We start from the raw sequence: 25,052 nt of genomic DNA, 5'->3' as shown, positions 1-25,052 counted from the left end.
TGTCTGTGGCTGCGTTTCTTCAGGTAACCCCGCCCTTACAGAAACATCACTGATCCGATTGGCTGTTTAGCGATGTGTTGAAGAAAGGGAAGTGGTCCTGTTACGGCACCATTAGAAGAGAAGAGAGTGAGGCGGGTGACCCCAGCTGTCCGTCACGACACCTCCAGCAGGAGGAAGAGATGCTTGTTCTGTCTTTGATCCCGTGAGCAGCAGCTGCTGATTCTACAGACACACGTTTGTCCTGCGGCATTAAACCATCAGATCCAGAAAGACACAGACGAGACCCGGCGAGAAACACACCTCGACACTATCAGTGAGATCGGACAACATCAGCGTCCCACATTCTGACCTGATCTTCAAGTCTTTTTTACATCATGACCAAAGACACTGTAACATAAAAAATAATAAATGAAGCAAAAGAATGTGTGTGCGTGCATATGTGTGTCTATATAATGTAAATAAAAGTAAATATCTCACATCTGGCACATTTTCATGATTTCTGAAATGATTTGTAATAATAATTCCTAGAAAATATAAAACCAGCTCCCTCAGCTTCTCTAACTCTCAATGTTAATGTAAGTGTGCTTTATTAGAAAGCATTCACAGCTGGGCTGTGTACAAATAGTGCAAGTATGTAAACAAATGAAAAGAAAGATAATATAGTAATAAAATAAAGTGTAATGTTAAAGTGGTTTATAATGCAAGTAATTATATCACAACAGAAAAAGACTATAGTTTAAACAAAGCTTTAATAAACATAAAATATAAATTTAAGTAGCAGAATAAAGGATTCTCTCTGTTATCAGATTTCTCTCTCTCTCTGTGTTCCTCATCGTCACAGTGAGGAAGGGCAGATATAAATAACGTCAGGGTTGGAAGGAGATCTGTCTGACAATGAAACTAGCGGAAACACTTTTCCATACAGACACAGCAGAGCCGCATGGAACCCAAACAGTCTCGCACGGCCTTTCCTCGGGCGTTTTCTCCTGTTATCTGAGTAACTTTAACATGACCAGAAGCACCACAGCAGCTCTTCAGCAAAACCTTGACAGTATAGATGTACAGAATTTAACATCTGACCTCAAACTTCAATAGATAACCACTAACCAGAGATAACCTGACCGACAAACTGTGTGAAAAGAGAAACCTGGTTAAAGTCTTCACATGTTCCCAGAAACTGAAATATTGTCACGAGCCAGTTGATATTTTTTTCATTTCATTTGGAAAATATTATTGTGAATTTCATAACGGCTGCTGGCGCCGAGTGAAAGAGTCTTGAAACATCAGACGACTCTCCAGTTAGAGGACAGAGAACACTACTACAGTTTAACCCTCTGTGATTCTGATATCACTGAAGTTTCTCTGACACAATATCTTCGCATTGTTTTGATTTGTTTCTGCTTTTCATGTCCAGTCAAAATCTGTGCAAACACGCAGATGACACCAGTGACCATCATCACACATCCACAGGCGAGACAGAGAGACAAAAGTACTTGAATGTTTGCACATATTGTTTGTCTTTTGTTGTATGTTCAATGCTTTGGCAATATTGAAAGAACACACAATCATGCCAATACATGTAGAGAGAGAGAGAGAGACATTGGACAGAGCGCTCTTGTACTCTCTTGCAGGTCTAGAACAAAGCCGTGATTCAGGACGTCCTCTCTGAGAGAACTCCAGACCCTCTCCTGTCCATCTCTCTCTCTCTCTCTCTCCTGTGCTCCATATCAAAGGCAGAATCCTCACATCGCCCATCACAGGAGGAATCCGCTCATCTGGAGGAATTTCAGCTGCTCTGGATGAGAATAACTCTCTGACCTGCCGAGGTCTGATTATATTTCTCAACATCGGCATCACTGTTCTCAAATGAAACATAACTGAGACCTCAGCGCTGTAAATGAAACGCCGCGCGGCAGACAGAGGCGCTTCCCACCGGCAATTTAAGAGTCCGGTCAGATAGAGGCGACCAATCGAGCTCATTCTCAGGCATGTTTCTCATTGTGAGCAAACGAGAAAATAAGCCGTACAGGAAGAAATGAATCACAAAAGCAGACAAAATCAATTGACCCCGGGGTGGCGCGCTGATAAAGCCGAGAGCCGCCGCCTGTAGCCGACAGATAGCGCGCACCGTACGCCGGCCGCTTTGATAAATATATTAAGAGAAGCTGTGAATAAAAGCCGGGGACTTCTCATTTGTAAATAGAAGCTCCACTACACGGAATTAGCCTGATAAAACGCCGCTGCGTATAATTAAGTTTGTGTAAGGCCCGAAAATCCGTGCAAATACCTTCCTGGTGTTTTGAAAAGAAGCTGTCAGCTCAATTAATCTGAACATCAGCCGCAGAATGTCGCGGACGAAATGAAGCCACCGATAGGGAAAAAAGAGCCCGGGCGAGTATTTTGATAAATAATTCCTGTATCGTTTCTTTGGCTCTGTGATCATTTTATTTAATCCACCACCTCCAGTTATGAACTAAGCCGTCTACAAAGACGAGGCCGGTCAGAGCGGCGTACCGTTAATCCGCCGCAGGGAGGGGAAGGGATGGCACGGGGGTGGGGGGGCAGGTTTAAAGCTGAGATGCTGCTGGTGGGGGGAACCACTGTCCGTGTGTTAAACCTTAAAGTGACAGAACCCTCGACTCCACTGACTCACCAGTTGTTTACTTGTAAGATGGTGAGTCCCGTGTCTTGAGCGAGCTGCTTCTTCTGTTCTTCTGAAGGATACGGGTGCTGCAAGAGAACACATGAGAGAAACGCTCTGGTCAGTCTGATGCCGTCACACATGGAACAAACATGCTAGAACTCAAGTCAAATATTATAAAAACATCACATCCCTGCCCCACTGACACAGCACACCGACACACACATAAACACACACGTCTGAGCGGGACGGCAGTTATTTCCCAGCATGCATCTGAATTCTCCCATCAGATTCAAGTCGCCCTCAGAGCGGAAACAGATGGAAAGCATCCCTCTTTCCTCCAAGGTTAGAAAAATGATTTCGCCTCGTCTCTCGTGCCGCTTCTGAACGCCGGCCAAACGCTAAAGCCAGACGTTTGCTGTAAAGGTCTCTCATTGCCAGAAGTGCTACCTGCGCGCACGATCCCCACGCGGGGTTACCATGATACAATTTGTGTCACAGTCGATCTGCCAAATGTGACATGATAGAAATGGCAGGATTGAATTTGCGCTGTGCATGTCTACAGCGTGACAAACAATGCTGATGCTGGCTGACAGATGTCTTTAAGAGGCAGATTAACAAGCAAACAAACACCACGCTCCGCTTTCCTTCACCCACACAGACACACGCACGTGCGCGTGTGCGGCTGAGGATAAATCAGGAGGTTTGCAGGAGACGTAGGAGGTATTATTTGTGTCTGGAGCGTATCGAATGCTCTCTCTTCTAGTAGGTCAAGTTTACAAATGTAAAAGCCGTGAAGTCTGATGTGAAATGAGCTCAACGCAGGTGAAGTTTGACCCTGACAAACCAACAATCCCAATTTAATTAAAGAGCACATTTCAGGAAGGCCACCAATTCATGAGAAAACAACTGTAAGAGACTGAACAACAGAGACACATGAATCAGATTCATCTTTGTGTACACTTCAGCTTTTAATATGCTAAAATCATTAAAAAAGAAATATGATCATGCAGTTTTTGATCGCTATGTGTTGACATACTCTTGGCCCGAGGATCCAGGTGTGTGTGTGTGTGTGTGTGCGTGTGTGTGTGTGTGTGTGTGCGTGTGTTTGTGTTTTGGAGAGAACATCATTTCTTTTCATGTTTATACACCACCGGTCAAACATTTTTTTATCATAATATGAATGCCTAAATGTTTAAAATTAGGTTTTAATTAATCAAGATTATAAATTAAACTTCCAGAAAGGTAACTGTGTTTTAGATGCATTGTAATTGTGTCAACCTTGTTATCATGTTTTGGGTTTGTGTATAAAACTCTTTCTATGAAATATTCGCTTTCTAACCTGGTAGTGCCAATGCAAATCATGTTGGATGAAAGCTGTCAGTGTTTTAACCATACAATTATTTATTATTAAGCTTTAAACAAACATCTCTTCAGAGCACATGACTGCAAATACACATCATTACATGTGCACTGTGATGGTTGTTCACCGCACATGTTATGGCTCTGCTTCTTCATTTCTTATACGGAATGATTAAATACACATGAATGATGATACACATGACATCACACTCTCTACACGTTCATGTGGCTCAGTGGTTAGAGCAGGTACTAGCGACACCATGGTCATGGGTTGGATCCCAGGGGATTTCACAAAGTCAGAAACAAATGAAAAGAATAATGCAATGTAAGTTGCTTTGGTAAATGTAAATCTACACTTTTATCAGCATCAGATGCCAAAAGCAGTAAAGCTGAACACAACAGAAGCTTGACGTGAATGATTCGCTTCACCTGCCCATGGTGTGAATGAAGCACCAGCGGAGTGAGGAAGAGTTCGACTTAGCATGCCAGATAAAAAAAAGATGGAAGTTCTTCCTGTGGGCTTTAAAGTCAATCAATAGAGTGAATTAGTAACAGGCAGAGCAATATCCCGAAGAACACACTGACCACAAAATGTCTATAAATTATTACGCAGAAAAATGAGCGGCTTATTTTATTGCAGATGCCAGCGCTTGCCTGCGATCGAATCAACTGTTAATTACGCTGCAGCCTGTTAATGGCTACACACACACACATGAGTCCTGAGGGACGTGTCGGTGGATCATACTGTCCACTGCAAGTGCATGTGGGCCGATTTTATTTCCCAGAGAGCATGTGTGTTTGCACTCGATTGGCTAAATTACAGGGTGTGATGTGCTTTCCACCGCAAACTCAGTGTAACGTTGAGTCTGAACCCCCACTGCCCCCAAACACACATCAACCCCCCCCCCCACACACACACACCCCGGCGGAGCGGCTGAGCGGGCACTTGATGGATGACTTCATCAGTACAAGGCCAGACTGCAATGAATTACAAACTCCTGCAGTCTAATGAAACCCGCACCCCCAATCCCACCACACCCACCGCTCTACTGAACGTCTCTCTGTCGCCGCCGCCCGCATACTAGCTGTCCAAAACACTATGTGAGATAAGAATGAGTGCGTCCCAAATCACAGTATATTCCCTCAGTAAGCAGAAGATTCCTGTAGTGTGCACTGCCAATCAGACACAACAGTTTCTGTGATTTCTTTTCATCTTCTGTGTCAGAACAATGAATGCAACATGTGTTTTTAAATATACATGACTTTAGTGCCAAGCTAATGAGTTTAGCGTTAAGCTAACACTAAGAGCATGCACATGTTAGGATATTTGTGTGATTTTATGACATGTTAGGATATCCAAACGCACACCAGCATGGGCCACATTCTCACTGTGTGTTTGAACAGATTTTGGTAGTTTTGTGGCAGAGGTTTGTGAAGTACGGTTCTCTGTCTTCACTGAAGGATTTGGTTTCTTTATGATGCCATGCTCAAATTCGACAGCAACGGTTCCTGTTTGTTTAATCAAACTGAGCTCAGCAAGATAACATCGAGTGAATAAAATCAATCAAACCTCAGAATGACATTTTAATATCTGCTATAGAGAAATCTGCAGAAAGATTGGCACATTTTAAATATAGAGAAGCTGTTAATAATGCATTAACATATGAGTGTTTGTGAAAAAGTGATATTCCAACCAAATGAAGCCTGCAGGTTTATTTCGATAAGACTGATCCGAATATGAAAAATAATCTTTCCATTTTATGAAGCATATTCATGAATAATAGTGATGTCATTCCTTGGATATTAATGACGTGAGAAAGAACACAGTTTACAGTGGGAAAGTTGATTTAAGATTTTTAGCATGAAGAGTTATTGAGAAAAGTCTGACTGCAGCCCTTCACGTTTCATTTAAAAGACGCACAGATGAATGTTTTTTTAAGTGTTATAAATGTGGGTGTGTTTGATTTTCTTCAGCTTCACGATGCATCCAGACAACAGAGGAACACAGGCAAGAATGTAACATGACTCGCTCACCAACGCAATAATACACCCTCAGTTTTCTGAACCGTCACAAATACACCCCCAGATACTCAAATGCTGTGCGCATACCAAAAGTAAGTATGAACAAACATGTCTGTTGCATCAGCAGTTGTGGCTGTGACACTGGGAAGGTAAAAGAGTTACAATTTATGTTGTTTCAAAGGGCACCTAGAGCCCAGCACGCCATGAACAGCTATTGAGAAGAGCAGCTAGACTCCCTTCCTTCATCTCTCTCTCTCATTCTTTCTCCTTAGGTTCCCCCAAAACAATCGCTGGCTAGGCTCGGCTCAGAGCCGTTGGACCTGGGCCAGCCACCCTGTTTGCTCTACACCAATAATTTATGTTCACTGAAGATGGTGCAAGGTTCTACAGCGACTCCAGCTATCAATTTGCCTGCCAAGCAAACTGTTGCCCCGCAAAAACAGGGATTGGCAAGGCCGGGCGGAGAGAGATGCTGGGGGGATCGTGAGGGGGAGGTGGGCACCCCCGTGAGGTTGGCCTGGAACGCAGTTGCTGAGGGTAAACAAGCATTAGCACGAAAAATCAATCACTCCCACTCTCAAGGCCGTCAGAGAGAACCGCAGAGAGGAACAAACACACACCCACTGCAGCCAGAGATACACACACTCACACACAATTAGGCAAAAGTTCTGCTCTTCACCAGCTGTTGTTAGCGGTAACAGCTCCAGCAACTGACAAACGCTCTCTCTGTAATGATACAAACAGTCTGCTTATGAAAAACAAACATCAGACAACAAACATCAGCGGCTACGGTCCTGGCAAGCTTTTCAGACCAAGTGTAATACTACTGGACTCTCACCATTTCTCAAGTGGTTGGTTGTTTTCTGGCCCAATTTAAAATATCCCATCCCAAAGTCCCTTCAGAATTCTGATATCCAGATTCAGTATTGCAATGCGCAATCTATAGGATCAAAATATCTGGAACAAGCCTGATGCTTTCTGTTATCATGCGCTGCATGTTCACAGTGCAAAGAGATTTTAGGGGTAAGAGATTTGATGAAATCACTACATTTAAGCAAGTGTAATAATTACACTAAACAAACATCACTAAAGTGTGTTAGCATAAGAGGCTTTGGTAGACCTCTTCACTTGGACACAAAAAACCCTCACAATAACCGTGTGTGTGTATGGATGAGGCCCACCGCCATAGTGATGAGGCTAGTTAATCATCAGATCGGGTTCATGGCTTCTCTTACCGCTGTGGCCAGCCGACTCTTTCAAGGGAAGAAACTTGATCTCTATGTCCTTGCATAGGAAGCAGGGAACAGAAGATAGACTGAATATCTTCTCTTCCTCTTAACCTCTGGCTTTAGGGTGTCCATTTAACAAAACCAAAAACTCAAATCAACAGCACTAGAATTTCTTTTTTCACCTGAACACCAACCTAGTTTTCTTTAACAGCAACTTCAGCAATGGCATGCATGTCGAAGATTATTCTTGTGACGCATTTATTTTTCAACGTTAAGCAGACAGAAAATGAGATGCAAGTTTTCAGTCGGACTGAAATCAGAGGTGTCCGAGTGGAAGGGTTGATACTACTGACCACGTAACCACTCATGCTTGAAGGCAAACTGGACAAATCTAGCAGATAAACATGAAGATTGATTTAATGACCTGGAATAACACTGTAAAACATCAGCCCGTGAAATGAGGCAAATTACAAACTGGCCAGATTTGCAACTGGAAAAAGAAGTCTGGCCCAACAAGACAGAGGCAACAATGCACCATTCATCTGACATTCTGAAAATGCCTGAACCACAGTCTGTAATGACTTGATTAGTCTAGATGGCACCCGTGAGCAACAGAGCCTAGACCTCGGGGGTCACGTTCATTAGGCCACTGGGCTTCTACCTTTGGCTTACTGCTGCCGTTTCCCCACCATCCCACAGGGCAAGACGTACTTGCGCTATTCTTTAATATATTTTGCCTGCGTGAGAGAAAGGAAAGGATGTTTATTGCTTGTGGGGTACATGGACTGAGTTAAAGAACAGGCCGCTGGGAAGCCAAAGAACAACAGGGTCGTCCTACTAGCGGGCATCAAAGTTGTTAAAAAAAATCTCTGTACTCTAATAGAAATGTTTAATGTGAGCAGGACTTGGCAGTGTGCAATATTATAATACTGCTTGTGTTTTTAGGGCTGAAGGAAAAAAGAAGCCGATATCGCAGATATCTAAGATGCACACCGAATATAAAATTATTCAGCAATGAGGAGAACTCGTAGCAAATTAGAAACCTGATTTAAAGTGAAATCTCGCAGAGATGGAAGACTCTGTGTTCAGCCATTATCTGAGAATGTGGTGTAACCAAGCAGCCGGCAAACAGCTGCAGGGGCAATTTCCTGTAGGGTAATGACGCAAAAAATGCAGAAGTCAAGCATGGCGCCCACTTAGTTGGCTCTGTGAAAGGAGTAAACAGCATCTCTGCCGAGAGGCCCACGCATAGGGTTTGGGTAAACCCACCCGAGCGAACTTTCATCCTTGCCGAAGTGGGGGACCGAAGAAGCATGTTGGCCAAAGGTCCTCACCGTCACGACTACACGAACATTACAAGACAACTGCAAATGGCGCTCCATCAGCAGCTCGTACCTGTAATGCATGCCGCTTCTGGGAATGCCGTTTACAGCCTCTCAGAAATGCTCTTCCTCGCACAGTACCGTGCTATCTTTGAAAGAAAATCAAGACCTGCAGTCATTACTAAGCGCTCAGGCAGTGGATTGCTGTGAGCTCTGGGGACTCTCCACTCTTGATGTTCGAGACTAAGGGGTGTATGAAGAGTCTTAATGGCTCTAAGAGCAAAGGGCCTCTTTTAGGTGCATTCCAGCCGCCTGTGCTCTCCCCATAGTGCTCCTCTGCTCAATCCTGCCCTGAGGCCTGCTGACCTCTGACCCGGCTGACCGGCTTGACTGTAGGCTTCTCGTTTGTTACTTGCTTTATCCACTGACAAAGCATGCAGGAAGCTGGCAGCTACCCAAGAGTCCCATGAGAGGATGGCCAACAGCTTGCTCAGCTTACCGCTTATTAGTGGATGGGGGTCAGCAGGCAGCACAAATACGAAACGTAGCTGCTTTTCTTCAATTTTAGTTTCCCAGATAATTAATCAGCGCAGAAAAAAACAAGTTTGATGAGCATGGTGATCTTCAATCTATCAGAGCGGATTAACTGACAAACCCCAGCAGGAGCGATTGGTGAACTGGATTGAGTTCCTTATCGTTGTGCCCTTGAGCGAGAAACTTGACCCTGGGGCTCTCCGGGCAGACTGTCCTTCTAGTAAATGTACTGTAAGTCCTTGTGGATCAGAAAGCAGCTACTAAAATGGCAATTAAACTAATAACAGCTCTGGCTTTTTTCTTTCTCTCCCTGCACTTGCACGGTGCATACTGCAGGATCAAAGCGATCTCCAGTAATCCAAACACAGTCGTTACTCTGAAAGTTTACGCGCTGCCTTAGAAGGAGAGATAAAAGGGGATTGACTGGATCCACTTACAGCTTTCTGGACTGATCCAAGCCACAAGCAAGAACTGCCAGCTCAAAGCTAGCAGAGTGCAGCTGATGTACTGGACTCCAGCAGGACGGAAGAGCGAGGGAAGGTCATTAACCTCTGCGTCTAAAACGCACTCAGATGGCTCCCCGTTCTGGAGGCTGTTGACAAGCGTCTCTGTTCTTTTCAACAACTTGTTGAGCTGTCTCCAGCCTCCCCTCCCCCACCTCTGAAACTAACACCACCCGTCCTCATATGAGGAATGTAACCCAAGCCCCTCTGCCATCACTTTGCGAGAGAAGCTTGCTTAAGGTGTGAGACAGCTGTTGTTGCGTTGTGCATATTTTCTCTAGCACTGCTCCTTGCATTTTCACCTGCTCATCCTCTGTCTGCTGCTGCACAGTAATTCGTGATGCAGTGCAACTGAGCACAGTGGATGCTGACTGACGGGAATAGTACCGCTATAATGGTGAAAGTGCTTCAGTAATGGCTATGCAATTGATGGATGGGCGATCTAGCGCAAAAGTCATTATCACATACTAAAAACAAACGAGTCCAGCGCATTTAAAATAAAGCTGTGCAGGGCAGGAAAACAGTTTCCCATCAGCTTTTCAATGTGGCTCCTCACCTTTAACTCCACAGTTTAGGCTCCTGGGAAGGTCTGGGGTTATGTGGCTGTCTGCTGATTCACATAATGCTTCAGGATGTCATTTCCCACCGTTCTTTCCTCATCCTATAGCAGACATCTTAGATTTGCTAATCCTGGATGCTCTCGATGTTCTTCCACATCTCCATTACTGTCAGTGGTTAGCACAATCCACTGTAGCAATTATGGCCATTGGAAAGGTCAGAATGCCCCACGGCAAAATTGCTAACATCTGCAAAGTTCCCTCCACGTGTCAGCGGCTCGTCTTTGCCTGAGCACATTTCTCTTTTTGCCACAGCTTGTTTCAAAAGCAAACTCCACATTTGTTTGCTTAATTCTGCTCAAACTGTGCTTTAAAGAGATTCCTCGCTGTTCGCGTCCAGATAACGTAAAATGGTGCGTGAAGACTCGTCTTCCTGTGCTCCGCAGGCTTCATTACTTTTTAATATCTGTGCAGGAAGAGGGAAAAATGGCGTGGAGATAATCAATGGGACAGAGGCAGTAGCCCATTAATCTCTCCGTGGATTCCGTTCTAATATGCACACTTGCTTGGGCAAACACGGGTTCTGGTGTTGCGCCTGTGTTTGCCTGGTTGGGCCACTTAATGAAACACAGTTTCCTTCTGAGGAGCATTTGCTGAATGAAAAATGGACCGGCTGTGGCTTGCCACGGCGACGAGCGGCAACATATCGTGGAATTCAGGTGGGAGTTGTACGTAGTACATGTGAACGAGACACACAATAAGAGCAGCAGGCAGGAAATGGTGTGAGCACTAGAGCAGGTCCCAAAGGAGATTTTATCAAAGATCCCTAATGCAAACACAAGCACAGCTGACCGGGGGAAGGCACTCGAAAGAAAGGTGACCTGCAGCACTGAACCAGGACAGAGGAAGAAGATAAACTCAGCCCGGAGAGGCCTCTCGGGTACAGCTGTACATGTGGAGAGGGATGTATACAGTGACCGGCAGTTCTGAAACGAGAGCTAACCGTTGGTTTCCCGAGCCCACACAACCACCTGTAGGCAGGATTAGCCTCTGTGACCCATCCCCAAAGGTAACCAAGACACACCGATAGGGACGTGCTCACTCGTTGCTGTGGCAGTATCACGTGCATGTCGTCAGGCAGGGCGAAGAAAGAGGACAAGAGAGAAACAATGTGGTAGAGCGTGTGGGTGGTGCAGCAGGCGAAAACAGGGGGACAAACAGCAGATGAATGTACGGCGTAAGCCAGGGTGAAGTTTGATATGGTTTGCGTGTCTGCAGGGAAGCCGGTGGGTGAAGAAAAACAAAAACCCATGGCTAAGAGGATTGAGAGGCAGGGATAGTGCACGCCGGAGCCCGGAGGTGCCGGAGATTTGTGCCTGTATAGAAATGTGTGATTCACCCCCCTCCCCGAGCGCTGCGTTGCGCTGCCACGAACAGGCTATACTTCATTTGCTTGCGATTATGCAGCTTGCTGGCCCTCTAAGCCCCTTTGAACTTGTAATTGCCGCTGGTTTTAAATAATGAACATTAAGGGAGATTCACAAGAGTGTGTGTAATTACAGGTTTCCTTCTTTTCTTTTGCTCCCCAGCTGAAGAGAGAGAGGAGGAGGAGGTTCTGCTTGCTAAAATCGGTGATGTCTCGCCAAGACTCTTTATCTTAATCGCTGTAGATCTGCGCTGGGTTTGTGAGCCCGGCGGCCTCAGGGATACGACGACTCTACTGCCATCTGATCAATATTCATACACAATCACATCTGGAGCTAAGATTAGGATATCCTTTTTTTATTCGTTTCATTGGATTTTCTTTTACTTAAATCTTCTTTATTCCTTTGCATGTTTATAGATGTTTTGGAATCTGCAGACAGGTTTCAGTCGCCATAAAAAATGGAACCGTATCAATGGTGTGCGCTGGCAGCACGGCGCGGGAAAGCCTCGGTTTGTAAACGTCTTGGGAGGCCAAAGAAATTGTGTTTGCTGCCTTTAATGTGCGATTAAAGATACACTCGGCCGTCGTTCCACAGTGGCAGAGAGGAGGTGCAAACCCAGCTCGGAGGGAGGCCCGTGAGGAGAAGTGTTGGAAAAAAACTAAACAGAATAAAACCAGCAGCAGCGAATGGGCGGGAAGATCACAGAGCGCTGGGAATCAGAGGAGCATCGGTCCCCTGACAAAACAAAACAGACAAAAAGAGTCTGTCTTTCATTTCTACTCCACACACACACACATACACACACTGCTGGAACAGTCCGTTGAGCTCTAGAATTTAAATCGAGGTCTAGAGTAGAAATGTGTCTGCGCATTCTTGTTTCTCTTCAGGTCAGATCAAATAAACACACACTCACATGTTGGAGCATGTTCAAGCCTGCTTTATTCATATTCACTCAGTCTGTGTATGTAGGAATCTTCAGTGAGATCATCCTTAAACTCTGAACGATCTCTCATTTCATGAAGTTTCTCTCTGACTGGTTAAAGCTCGAGAGATGTGCACCTTCATCAGTCATCTCTAAACATCATGATGAACATCCCACAAGCTCTTCAACACACATGTTAATGCTCAGAGAACTGACACCCATGATCCAACACACAGGATCTAGCGATAGAAACATGCAGCATTTTCACTCCGATCTGAATTCATATTCACTACGTCATGATGATTTTTACTGGAGATGTTAAAATGAATATGAATCTTTTTATGTTTATCTGAAGAGTCTCGTGTGTTGCAGTCTTTAACAGTTTTTAAACAAAAGTACTTTCAATAGCATTTTCTTATAAAGACGCATTATTATATAATATCATTCAAACATAAATGATTTCAAAGCATATAAATGAAAATGATTCAATTAGTAGCTCAATGCAATATTTTGTTGCCTAGATTTTTACTTGAACTTTTAAGCCATTTTATAATGAATGCATCCATTATCCTGAAAAAGATCGATTTAAATAAATGAAAATAACGGAAATGTTAATGCCAAACACTATAACCGTCAAACCCGTCTGAGCTGTTCATTCATATAACTGCACAACACAAAGAAAAACAAGCGCCTGGATGTGAAGTTGAGCTCTCTGTGTTCAACAGCTGACGGCCGCGGCGTGCCGGGGATCTGCTGTAATGATGTTGCTAGATTTCCACATTCACACCTCAATACGACAATGTGAACAGATGGCCGACAGCAGCGTGTGTGTGTGTGTGTCCTCACTTGAGGGTCATTAGCCAAAGACCTTCTCCATCCAATGATAAACGAAAGCAGAATTTATCTTTCATAAACACACTCATTAACATCAGTCAGACACTGCATTTATATGACCTAACAAACCTCTACATTTACATGTAGACGCTTCGACCCAAAGCCACTTACAAATGCGGTCTCTAAAGCCTTAAACTAAACCATCATTTACAATATAACACAGCTAATGTACGACTGTCTTCTCAAAAGTAAGATTATTGGGATTTATTGAATGACTCTCATGAGAATGAGCACAAGCGTCATCTGGAGACAAATCATTCTCATAATGTCATTCTTGTGTTTGTTTGTTTGATAGATGTACTGTTACTGTGGAATGATGACAAGAGTAATACTAAAGAACGAGCAGGTGTGTTAAACAGATCTGATAATAATGGTGATATACTGTATGTGTGATCTCCTTCGATCCGCTGACATTATGACACTGATTCTTGAAACAACATGAGATATTTCTGCAGTCATCACACGTGTGCGGCTCCAGCGCTCTGTTTGTTTTCACTCTTGAGGGTCCATCACGGTGACAGTGCAGGCGTGTGGGGGGGTATCTCTGTATCTAAATGCTTCCTGTTTTCATTGAAGTCCTGACCCGCGTCCTAGCAGGAGACGTGCTGAGGGCAACAACTCACTCATCGCCAGATTTTAAAGTTTGTCTCCTGAAGCCGTTGGGTGGGTGACCCTGCATCGACCCCGACTCAAGCCCTGTTTCTCTTTCTTTCACCCTTTTTATCCATCAATATGAAGTGTAGTAGAGGAAACACCCCACAGAGAGCTTTATCTTTCTGATAACGAGAGCATCCCGGCTAACAAAAACATATCTCCTTAAAACGTTTCCATTGGGTTAAGAAAACGTTATTATTGGGAGCTTTTCAACGTTTCACTATTCAAACGATCGTTTTGCATACGCTTATAGAATGTTTAGCAATATAATAACATGCTCCTTTGACGTTGTTGCGAGAACGTTGTCTGATAACTTTGAAAGAGTTGTGAGAACGTTCTGTGTGACGTCCTCTCTCCAGCACATGATGGGCTTTGGCCTTTCTCACTGTAAATAAAGGCTCAGCGAGGTCTCACCCATGGCCGGGTGGCCTCAACGCGAGCAAGAGTTCCTTTGGAGACGAGGCCATCGATTTCACTGCACAATTGTAACTGTTAGTTGTTTTGTGAGCATTTGGGGGGGGGGGGGGTTTGGGGGGAGGAGGGGTTACGTCTTTTGAGCTTTTCAGAATAGGTGACAATGGCTCAACGTTGAGAACATATGTAAAGAGACCCCCGCGGCTCACGGAAGAGCAGCGTCTCTTTGGCCCGCGCTTGAGAAAATACAACCTCGCCGCTTTTCTTTTGGCCCGCTGAATGAATGGCTGAATGGAGAACCGCCGCTACGGGCCATTCAGGGCCAAAGTCCCCATGAATTCACCCGCGCACAAATGCATGCTGAACTGGAAAATGCATTTGCTTAACAAATTAAAATAAAAGGACTGGATGTGTTAGTGTGCGGCGTGCACTCGCTCGTTCAGAACCGTTCAATTAAGCCGATTTGTGGTGGGGAAAAAGAGAAAGGTCCTCTTAAAAGGAGCATTACTCACACATACTAAAAAATCTGCAGTGTTACCAGAGACTCTGCACATCTAAAGATTTCAAAAGCGTCCTTTCATTTTTAACACAATTCCACAGGTCTCTGAGTTAATAATCACTACAAAAGCAGAAAATCACGGCGTGTTATAGAGCGATGGTGCGGTATAACTGTACAGCAGAGGTGAGACTTTGCATGCAAGTCTCAAGTCCAAGTCCACCTCAACTTCAAGTCTCTAACAAGTCATTAGTTGTCTTTCCCCAAATCAGTTCCAATGTATTAAATACAATAGTATAGTAGATATATATAAACTAATGTCAGAAAGGCTTCACAATGTTTTATATGAGATGAAGTTCAGAGCATTTTCACTAAGGGCACTGTGTGGTAGAAATGAACATCACACCCCTGACTGAAGATAAGCTTATAGATCACAGCTGTATGGGACACACATGACCTCTATAACTGTAATGTTACTCTACACTCACTTTATATTATAATTTACTCTAGAAGACGGAATTATTAAGGTATTAATTAACTTATTAAATTGATGTTCTTTAGTCATGAATAGCATATTTAAGTTTTACAGAAGGAATCTTTTTTTTCAATTTTCATTAAACGATAAATTGTATACATACAATTATTTATTCTTATAAATTAATTATTAATTTCAAGTCAAATTTAACCAAACGACATAAAACAAAATGTATAATGCTATTAAACAACATAAAGGTGAATAAATAATGTCAGGCAAAAATACAGAGTTTGTATTCAAGAAATATGTTATGACTATCAACTAAATATCTAATGCTGTATGCTTCGTAAGTTCGGATTCACCGAATGAGCAAGAGATCATGATGATCATTATGAGCATGGTTATTGTATGACAATTATCTTAGATATTGTGTACATTGTGTACATTGAATGGATTTAGGCGGGCTAGCAAACAAGTTGAAATCCTCACAAAACTGCCACGCATGCGCAGAGACGTGGATTTTCTGATATTTTTGCTTGGTTTGGAATAAGGTTTATAATGCCTGACTCTAAGTATTTTAACAGTTTACTAGCACTTGTGTCTAATCTAGGGACTAATTGTCCAAGTATGAAATAAATATTATGTGGTTTAAAACAGTTTTGATAAATGACAGGTGCAGCGCGCAGCTCTTACCTGTGTGAGCCGCCCGTGATCACATCTTCAATGTGTGAATGTTGGTTTAAAAACAAATAAAGACTTGCCGAGTCATAGTGTTTAAGTCCAAGTCAAGTCGCAAGTCTTCTCTGATTTTGTCGAGTCAAGTCCAAGTCATGAGACTCGAGTCCACAACCCTGCTGTGCATCATCACATTCAGCCGCAGATGATGATGATGAGAGTAAGACCCGGTTCGACCCACACACACGCCAAACACAGGAGGACACAAATCGCTCATGTGCTCGGGGACGACATCTGACCCTTCCTGTGCCGATCGATGGATCCTGAGCCACGGATGATGTCCGGACATCAGAGAGGCCGATGGAACACGAGCCTCGCAACCGACACACACACGCACAAACTCTCCTTCTGCTACATCAATTTAACATGCTCCTCTGTAAAACATTTCACTTGGAGGAAGATGTACTTGTGTTTCAGCTGAGAGGTCGATGTGAAGCCGTGTTAAATAATAAACAGACACTGAACATGCATTAGCACATCCAGACGCTATTTCAACAGGACGACACTTACTGTGAGATGCTGGAAGAGCCACGCCCGCATGATGTTGGTAGCCACCTTGGGGAAGATGCCGCGTTTTTTCTGCCTCTTTTTGTCTTTGTCTGGATCATCGTCGTCGCCGGTGCCGGGTGAGGCCACGCTGTTGTCTAAACCATCTCCTGGACAAAATGAGAGCTTGTTAGAAACGAAACACAGCAACGTAATACAAACAGCAAACTCATTAACTGCCGAGATTGTGACATCATCACCATGAAGAGCTTGTGCCATGTGCCTCCAAACACTGAGTGAAAACATTATCAGTTCACGTGAGATAAAATAAGTGCAAAGATCCCATTTGATCGAATTACATGCAAGGGACCCACGGTGTATGTAGAAAGAAATAGTTCATTCTAAGGTAATAAACGATTTAATGTGTCAGCTCTCTAAACCCCTCTGAAGACATAACTGTGAATATTATATTGCATTTCTATCAATAGATCGTCCCAAAAATGACACCCTGGACCTTTAATCATAACTGTGAGAATACTCATATAAAAAGAAAAGGAACAATAATAAAACACCATTTAAAGGGTTCATTCCCAAGACACATTGATGCTTATTTCATTATAGAAGTAAGTTTACACAGTGTCTCATCAGCAGCGACACTGACACAACGAACGCAAACACTTGACATGACAACACACACATCTGCATGCCGTGACGCGTCCGTCAGCATGTGATCGCGCATGTATGAGGGCAGGTCAGGTCTCCCTTTCCTCTTCCTTCTGCCATTAATTGTGCATTAGCAAAAATGATTTACTTTTAAAAGTCGGTTATTTTTTCTTGGCCTTGGGCGAAAATACCTTGAAAGCCTTCCTTGAGGGCATCTAAATTATGTATCTGAAAAGTCCTCCAGTGCGTTGTGGAAGCACCGCGGCACTGTACAAATTTACACTCGAACGTCTCTCTGTTTTTGGCCAGACATCAATCACGCGCACCTATATGAGCAATAATCACACATGAATATTTCAACTAATCACTTTAAAAAGTAGGAAAGAGAAGAGATCCGACGCGCGCCGCCATCAGATGCAAAATTCATGAAGAACACAATGACAGTCTTTCCCCTCGTTCTCTTTTGTTTGTAGCTTTTGTGTCTGTTAAACCAAAATGTAAGCTTTGAATGCCACCTCAACTCAAAGTCTATGTAAAAAAGCTTAAAACAACAAACCGGCCGTGTGACTCAGTTGTCATTTGATCATGTGCGTCGTTCTGTTGAACACAGGGCTGACAGAGAGCTAATTCACCCGCTGGCTTATCATAATAATAACATCACCCGAGCTCTGTGTGTGTGTGTGTGTGTGTGTGCGTGTGCGTGCGAGTGTGTGCATCTGTGTTTGGTGTTGTATGATGTTGTGAGTGGATCACAGTGGCAGAGAGAGTTAGCGGCCGGGCCAAAAGAAGGCCAGATTAATTTTATTGACGTTTCCATTCTCACTGCAACATGATCTGTGTTTACAGCGGCCGGGCCGACCCGTCGTCAATTCATTACCCTGCGGCTCCTCGCCCGCACACACTTCACTTCTTTATTATTTTGTGTCCCAAAGTAGCGTACACAGATCCTGAACAGCTCAATTATGGTTGTTCGGCAAAGTCGAACCATAATCGTCCAATAAGATTGCAAGGTTCTAACCAATATGGCATCAGAACCAATAGCAACATAAAAACAATGTTAAAACGTTGACGAAAAGTCACACATTTGTTGTGTTTGCCGTACTTGTGGACAAGCATAGAATGAACACAAATGAAGAACACACACATGTGAAAATACTGTATATTCACACACATGACATTCAGTTAAAGCAGTGGAAATAATCGAAAAAATGATGGATTCGGGTGAGAGAAGAAAAGAAAGAAAGAAAGAAAGAAAGAAGGAAAGAGAGAAGGAAGGAAGGAAGGAAAGAACTTGCTCATTACATCTGAAGCCGCTAATCTACATGCCCCCCCTCACTCGTGCGTTCACTGGTTTGTGCCGGAGCGCCGCAGGGCGAATGGTGCCGAACGCTAATGGCTTCTGACTGTTCCCTGGCAACTCCACCATCTGAACCTGTGCTGATGTGAACTCCAGCGCAAACACGCAGCCGGAGAGGAGGAAGACAGGGGGAGGGGAAGTATCCCATCATGCACCTCTGAGACGAGGGCAGATGGGGGGGTGGCTATTAGGAGACGGCCCAAAGGCCTCTGGGTGATGAGCTGCTGGAGTCATGCCTCGGGCACTTTTGGAAAAGCAGTACCCTTGGAGAAAGAAAAATAACATGCCCTCCTTCTCTCTCTCTCTCTCTCTCTCTCTCTCTGTCCGTGTCTCACACGGGTCCTGTATGTGTGTGTGACAAGAGACCTCGACATCTCATACAAGTACATTCATTTACCAGTCACACACTCACTACACCTTCATTCTCAGTAGAAGCAGAAGATATTGCACATATTATATTAAAGTAATGTTATGTACTAACTTTATATATTAATGTAAGATGAAAGGAAGAGAAGGAATGCAGAGGTTGTCCAGTGGTGTTAGGGAGTTTGGCTGGGTTTGGACGTTTGTTTCAGTGAAATGAAGCATGAATGTGGAGGTCGTGTTTAAAGACACTAATTACAGCCGCCGTCCACACACCCTAAAGAGAGAGAGCGCTGATCCAGAGCACTGCACTCACCCGGAATCACCAAGGTCAACCCAGAAGAAGAGCCAGAAGCCCACATGCACACGCCCCAAACACAACAAACAACTTCAATGAAATTCATATCTTATGCAATTCGGATTCTCAAGAAACTCTTTCTTGGTTTTTTTACTGATTGTAAGACTCAAATAAAGATTGTAAAGTAGTGTGTTAACTACCCAACACACACACAGAGATCTTCAGGCAGCTGCACTGTGGATGTTTTCCTGCAGTTGCGCCGTGCGGCTGTTCGTACTGAAGAATTAAAGCTTCTCTTTTGCTTGTGAATGAATTGGAATAAAAAGCTTTAATGAGACGTCTCCATGAGGACACACTTCACGGGGACATGCCATAGACTTCTATTGTTTTAAATTGATTTAATCGTTTTTTCTCTCCTCTACCCCAAACCAAACACTCACACAAACCTTTCTGCTTTTTAACAATCTCAAATAAACATTATTTACTTTAATAAACAATTTACAACCTGTAGACCACAATGAGCTCATGTTTAACTATCCTAATGGGGAAATTTGGTCCCTACTACAGTACACCTGCGCTCGCTCCCTCCCTCGCTCCCTCGCTCTCTCTCTCACACAAGCACAGTCATCTCAGTGTTATTCCAGGAATGCTGCAGATATTGGCACAGAATCTCGCTGTGAAAATGAAAAAGGGGCGACACAGTTGGTCACACGGCGAGAGTTATAAAAGCGCCCTCATGAAGTCTGTGACGAGGGTAATCATGTCAATAACAAGCAAGATCAACCTAATTCCACGTGTAATTAACCTGTAACAGCGATTATTTCATTACATCATAAACAGGCCCTTTGAGGGGCAGCGTCTCGTCTCTTCATTAGACTGTTAATCGCTGCGAGCGCTTGATGAGTTTACCAGTGACTCTCATTAAGAGCTCTGACTGCATCTCTGAGGAAACATGGAAAACATCCCACGAGATGTGTGTGTGATGAGATGTAATCCTCTAGCTCAGTGACCAGCGAGTCTGTGATGTGATGTGCTGAGCAAAGAAAATCATGAGTTCAGAAAAAAGAAATGAAATAAAGACGTGTGCGATGCTCAGTGAAAGAGTGGAAGGAGAGTCTGCTGCAGATGTCAGGATGTCATTTGCATGAGTGAAAAGACTAAATTACAGAGGACGAGAGAGACACCCACATCCCACCAGCCCCCTTTTGTTGAGTTGCCCATGAGTGCCCTCCACACTGAAAAACCAAAACACAGTCCAAAAACACACCACCACTCTCAACACACACACCTGACACACAACCCTTCACATCCCAACACACTCAAAACACGACACAAGTCCTGTTCAAATCAAACGATACTGACCTGCCCCAGAGGTTACAGAGGTGCATCAGACCCCCCCCCCCCTCTCTCTCTCTCTCTCTCTCTCTCTCTCTCTGTCTGTCTGTCTGTCTGTCTGTTAGCACACTCGGATGATTGTATTAGTGTGGAGAGCAAATAATGACTGTGTGCATGACGCCACTCGAGGAGCCACACGGCTTTCTCGCTGCAGTCATTACAGAGTTAATTACGAAGATAATTACTAGAACAAATTACATCAATTTTCACCAAAACAGGATTTCTGTGCCCTGTGAATGTCATAAAAGACACACTGCAACAAAGCCAAGGATACACCTTCTCTGAGCGGTTACCTTTTGCCTACCGAAATCAAACTCGAGATTGAACCGTGAGAGAACGTAAAGGTTGTGCATCCACAAGTCAACCATCAGATGGCGGTCTGTGTTGTGCAGGCCTCTCATCAGCCGTCCGCCCTGAACTTTCACTCACAAACGTCCTGCAGGCACAGAACAAAGCAAGCAGAACTGATTGCTGCTCCATTCCGCCGCGCCTCAACTCTGTTTGGCTTCCTAATGAGCTCACTAAAAACCCAATTCATCACCCACAACCCTTCTCAACCCTACTTGAGATGCAGGAGATCGGGGGGGTTTAGCATGGCCGGGCGACAGTTCAGTCCCTTTCACTTTAGGAATGTCTCTCTCTCTCTGTCTCTCTCTCTCTCCAGCGGGCCCTACAGCAGAGATTTCCACATTAATACCCTCCTCATCCCTGTGAACGCTGGAATTCGGTGGGAAGGGAATGCAGGCGAGCAGACGGAGGGCTTGTGCGCAGACGCACTCGGGGATGGGCGTGTGAGAAAGGGGTGCGTATGCTGTAAAGTCCCAGAGTTCCTCATTACATGCGGTCAAAGCCATTCCTCGGGGCACCTGAGCTGAAAGCGGGAGATTACAACATTGACGAAGTCTCCGTTTAAAATGCAGCTGTTTTATTCTGCTTTGGTAATTAATTCTTTTTCCGATAGCGTATTGATTTAGCGCCGCTGATGAAGTTCAAACTGCGCGGAGCTCCCCATCCCCCCCCACGGGCCCGGCCCGGTTCATCTGCAGAGTCAATGAAAACTTCCTCTCGCTCTCTTGGGTGCTCTTTGCGTTGGTAAATTAAGCGCCTGGCTCTCGATACACTCTGATTGTTAATGATCCGACCAAGTAACGCATCACATGGAACATTTTGCAAAAGTTCTGTCGGTTCCAAAAAACTTTTTTTGCTGTTACATTACAAAGTACATTTAATCACCAGGGCACGGTTAGAGGAAGTGATTCTTCCCTGAACCATCACAAACGCATGTGAAATTTCAAATGGCGACACAAGCACGCTGTAACCTCTGCCGTCGCACCTTTAAAGAGTGCGTTCACTGGGTAGGGAAGACCTCCAGCAGTAAAGTTGACTTTCTGGAGCAGCTGTGAACTCCCAGCGGCTCCTCTGGGGACCCAACTAGCAGAGAAATCAGATACTCCTTTACAAGAGCGGGAGACGCTCGTGTCTTATCCAGACACATCTACTGGCTCCTTTACAAGTCAATAACCACGGCCCGCTGTCCTTCCCACACGTATTCCCCACGTTAAAGCTCTTCCACAAATGTAAAAATAATGAGCACAACCGCATTAACGGAGAGAGAGAGAGCGAGAGCGAGAGCGAGAGCATCTGCTTTACATCCACTGTATTGAAACGCCTCCATCGCTCTAGGAAAAGTCAAATTGTTCTGTGAACGGGACACATGACGCAGGTTTTTTGCGTTCAAACGAATTTCACCTCCTCTTGCCCTGAATTAGTCTATAAACACAGTGAAAATCTATTAACAGCTTCACGCCTGTCTGCTTCTTCAAAGCTGTCCTGCCCTCTGTGTATTTTCTCTACCTCTCACTCTTTTTATTGATTTTTCAATTTTCTCTTGGCCTAAAATCTCAGCAGCAGAGCAGCCGTTCCCCCTAAAGCTCGTGAGCTGAGACGAGCGATTCACCCATCTCTGAAATCAAAGGCTGAGAGAGGGAGAGAGACAGCTTCTGCTGGTAATGCACACATCACATGCGTCGAGTAAAGAGGCGATTTTGGTCGGGCGAGTTGCGCATTGACCTCGTTTGTGAGCACACAAGGCCAGGGGTGTGCAGCCACAGAACCACCGTCAACGAGACCCATTTACCACGGCTTGCAGTCTCGTCTCCTGACCGGCCCGCCGTAACCTCTGCTTGCCGGATCTGAACTTGTGCAGGAAGAGAAGATCTCACGGGCATCTGAGAACTCCAGCACGCTTCGGCCGGCTCTTTCTCTCTGTCAGCGGTGGAGTTTGTCCTGCGGGCCGTGTAAAGGCTAAAGGCAGCGTTCGTTCACTTCAGAGTCTTTCTGAGGGTCGGCGGGTCGGATTCGCAGATGTCTCCCGCAGACGGCGGTTGTCTAAGGACCGCAGCCTGCCGAGTAGCACAATACATTCCTGACCCTCAATGCTGCTAAACACAACACACTTTTCTGCCTTGTTTGCTCTTGTGCTTTGTCTGCTCTCGCGTTTTCCCTCGTGACGGGTGAAGCTTTTCCACTGGAGGATGTAGAAAGTGGAAAGCCGGTTGCTATCGCGAGATGCCATTGTTTGGTGTTACATTACAGACATCTAAACAGTCTCTCCTTAAACTTCCTTCAATTGTTTGGGGAGATTTGGAGCTGATGGGATGAGGACGGACGCTTTTGAAATAAAAAAGCAGCCTCTTGCAGTAAAAGGAAATCACATTGTGGAGATAAAGATTCTTGAGTATCAATTTTAAAAATGAAACAGATTAAATAAAATAACGAAAAGATTATATTTCTGAGCTTCAGATTGCACATAACAGTAAGAAGTGGAAAATATCTAAATTACACAGCCAGATGAACATAATTTCCAGATGTACTTCAGTGGGTTTATTGAAATCTAATATCTAGTAAAAGTAATGCATACATAACAAATCACTATTGAATAAAAAACGAGAGAAATGTTACATACTTCTCCTGTAAGGGGTATGTGTTGGGGAAATTGATAAGCTTGTAAATGAATGATCATGATGCATAATGAATGTTCTCTATTCCTGCTCTCCAGCAGCCCTGTGAGGCACGGCCTGATTTGTTTTGTTGCACATTAGCTTCAGTTCTTCAGGAGAGCTCAACGCTCCGGGCGTGCTAAGAAGAAATTATCCTTGCTGACTAACACTCCTAATATCTCCTCAGGGTAATTAGAAATTATTAGACGGCTTCCTCCAATAACAGAAGCTAATGACACTAACCAGCACCAAAGCCTTCCATCCCCGGCTCCTCATGCAAGAAGCGGGAGAGCGACAGACGGCAGGTGGATATTCCCCGCACATGATCCCTTCAGCTCGACGATGCGTTATAGCACACGAGGGAGCGGAAATCAGACTATAAAATTGGCTTATCTGTAATAATGCACAGAAAGATTTACATAAATACGTTAGCCGTGCTAGGGAAGAGAGTGTTTCTTTACCATACGCCCACTGGATTGTGATGTACCTGTAGGGCACACGAGCGGTGACGCGAGGACCGCAACGCTCTGCGCTGACCACACAAGATCTGGGTGTTTGAATACACGACTGGACTAACACTTTGAATGAGCGACATGAGTTCCCCACAGGTGAGAAATAGATAGAAATCAGAAAAACCCACAAAGCTTGAAAAATAACCTTACAAACTGAAGAGGTCAACTGACCTTTGCGTCTGTTATCAATTATAATTTACTACAAGAGATGGGCTCATGACTGAGGACACATCACATGACCCGTTCCTATTTGCAATCTGTCTAATTTGAGCAGCTTCTATCAACTGACAGATACATTTGTGTTACAACATCACAATGGGAGCGCAGCACATTCTCATGAGAACAGAAGCGATGGTGTCATTTGGGAAAACAGAGGAGGAGAGAGACGGGTGTGATGGGATTATCACCTCTGACGGGTGACTTCTCAACTGACCCCCTCAGGCACGACAGGCTAAAACAAGAGAAAACTCTCAGAGCGGCCCGGAGATGGCCAGCGCTCATAAAAATAACAGAGCTGGAAATGAGTGTGTAGCTTTGGCTGTTCTTGTGAGGACACATTAGCCAACTGTCTCCAGTCAAAAATACAAATCACGTATTGTGCAGAGGTTTGTGTGAAGGTTGGGTTCAGAGGTAATATTGATATGAAAATAGAAAGAATAAAATATAGTGAAAGATGTTGTGTGTGTGTGCGACTCTGGAGGAGCTCAGTGCAGGACATCACACACACAGCAGCTGTGTGTCCGACTGTATGTGCTTCTGTTGCCTGAGGGGAAGAATTTGTATTTTCTTTTC

General features: G+C 44.4%; 1 protein-coding gene across 7 annotated transcripts in view; it reads right to left on the bottom strand.

Annotated features, from left to right (window-relative positions):
* Positions 1–25,052, bottom strand: part of meis2a (Meis homeobox 2a) — a 39,954-nt gene that overhangs the window by 4,707 nt on the left and 10,195 nt on the right. For 4 of the 7 annotated variants that reach the window (XM_079458071.1, XM_079458074.1, XM_079458072.1 and 1 more), the window contains exons 8-9: positions 16,698–16,843; positions 2,654–2,730 (exon numbers count right to left, since the gene is read on the bottom strand). In XM_079458071.1, coding sequence (XP_079314197.1) covers positions 2,654–2,730; positions 16,698–16,843 — 223 coding nt within the window. The remainder of the gene's footprint in view (positions 1–2,653; positions 2,731–16,697; positions 16,844–25,052) is intronic. The other 3 variants (XM_079458073.1, XM_079458076.1, XM_079458077.1) reach the window with 1 other exon arrangement.

This window comes from Barbatula barbatula, assembly GCF_947034865.1.
Source record: "Barbatula barbatula genome assembly, chromosome: 6".
Lineage (NCBI taxonomy): Eukaryota > Metazoa > Chordata > Actinopteri > Cypriniformes > Nemacheilidae > Barbatula > Barbatula barbatula.
Note: the sequence above shows the minus strand (reverse complement) of the source record. Positions and strands in the feature narration are given on the sequence as shown.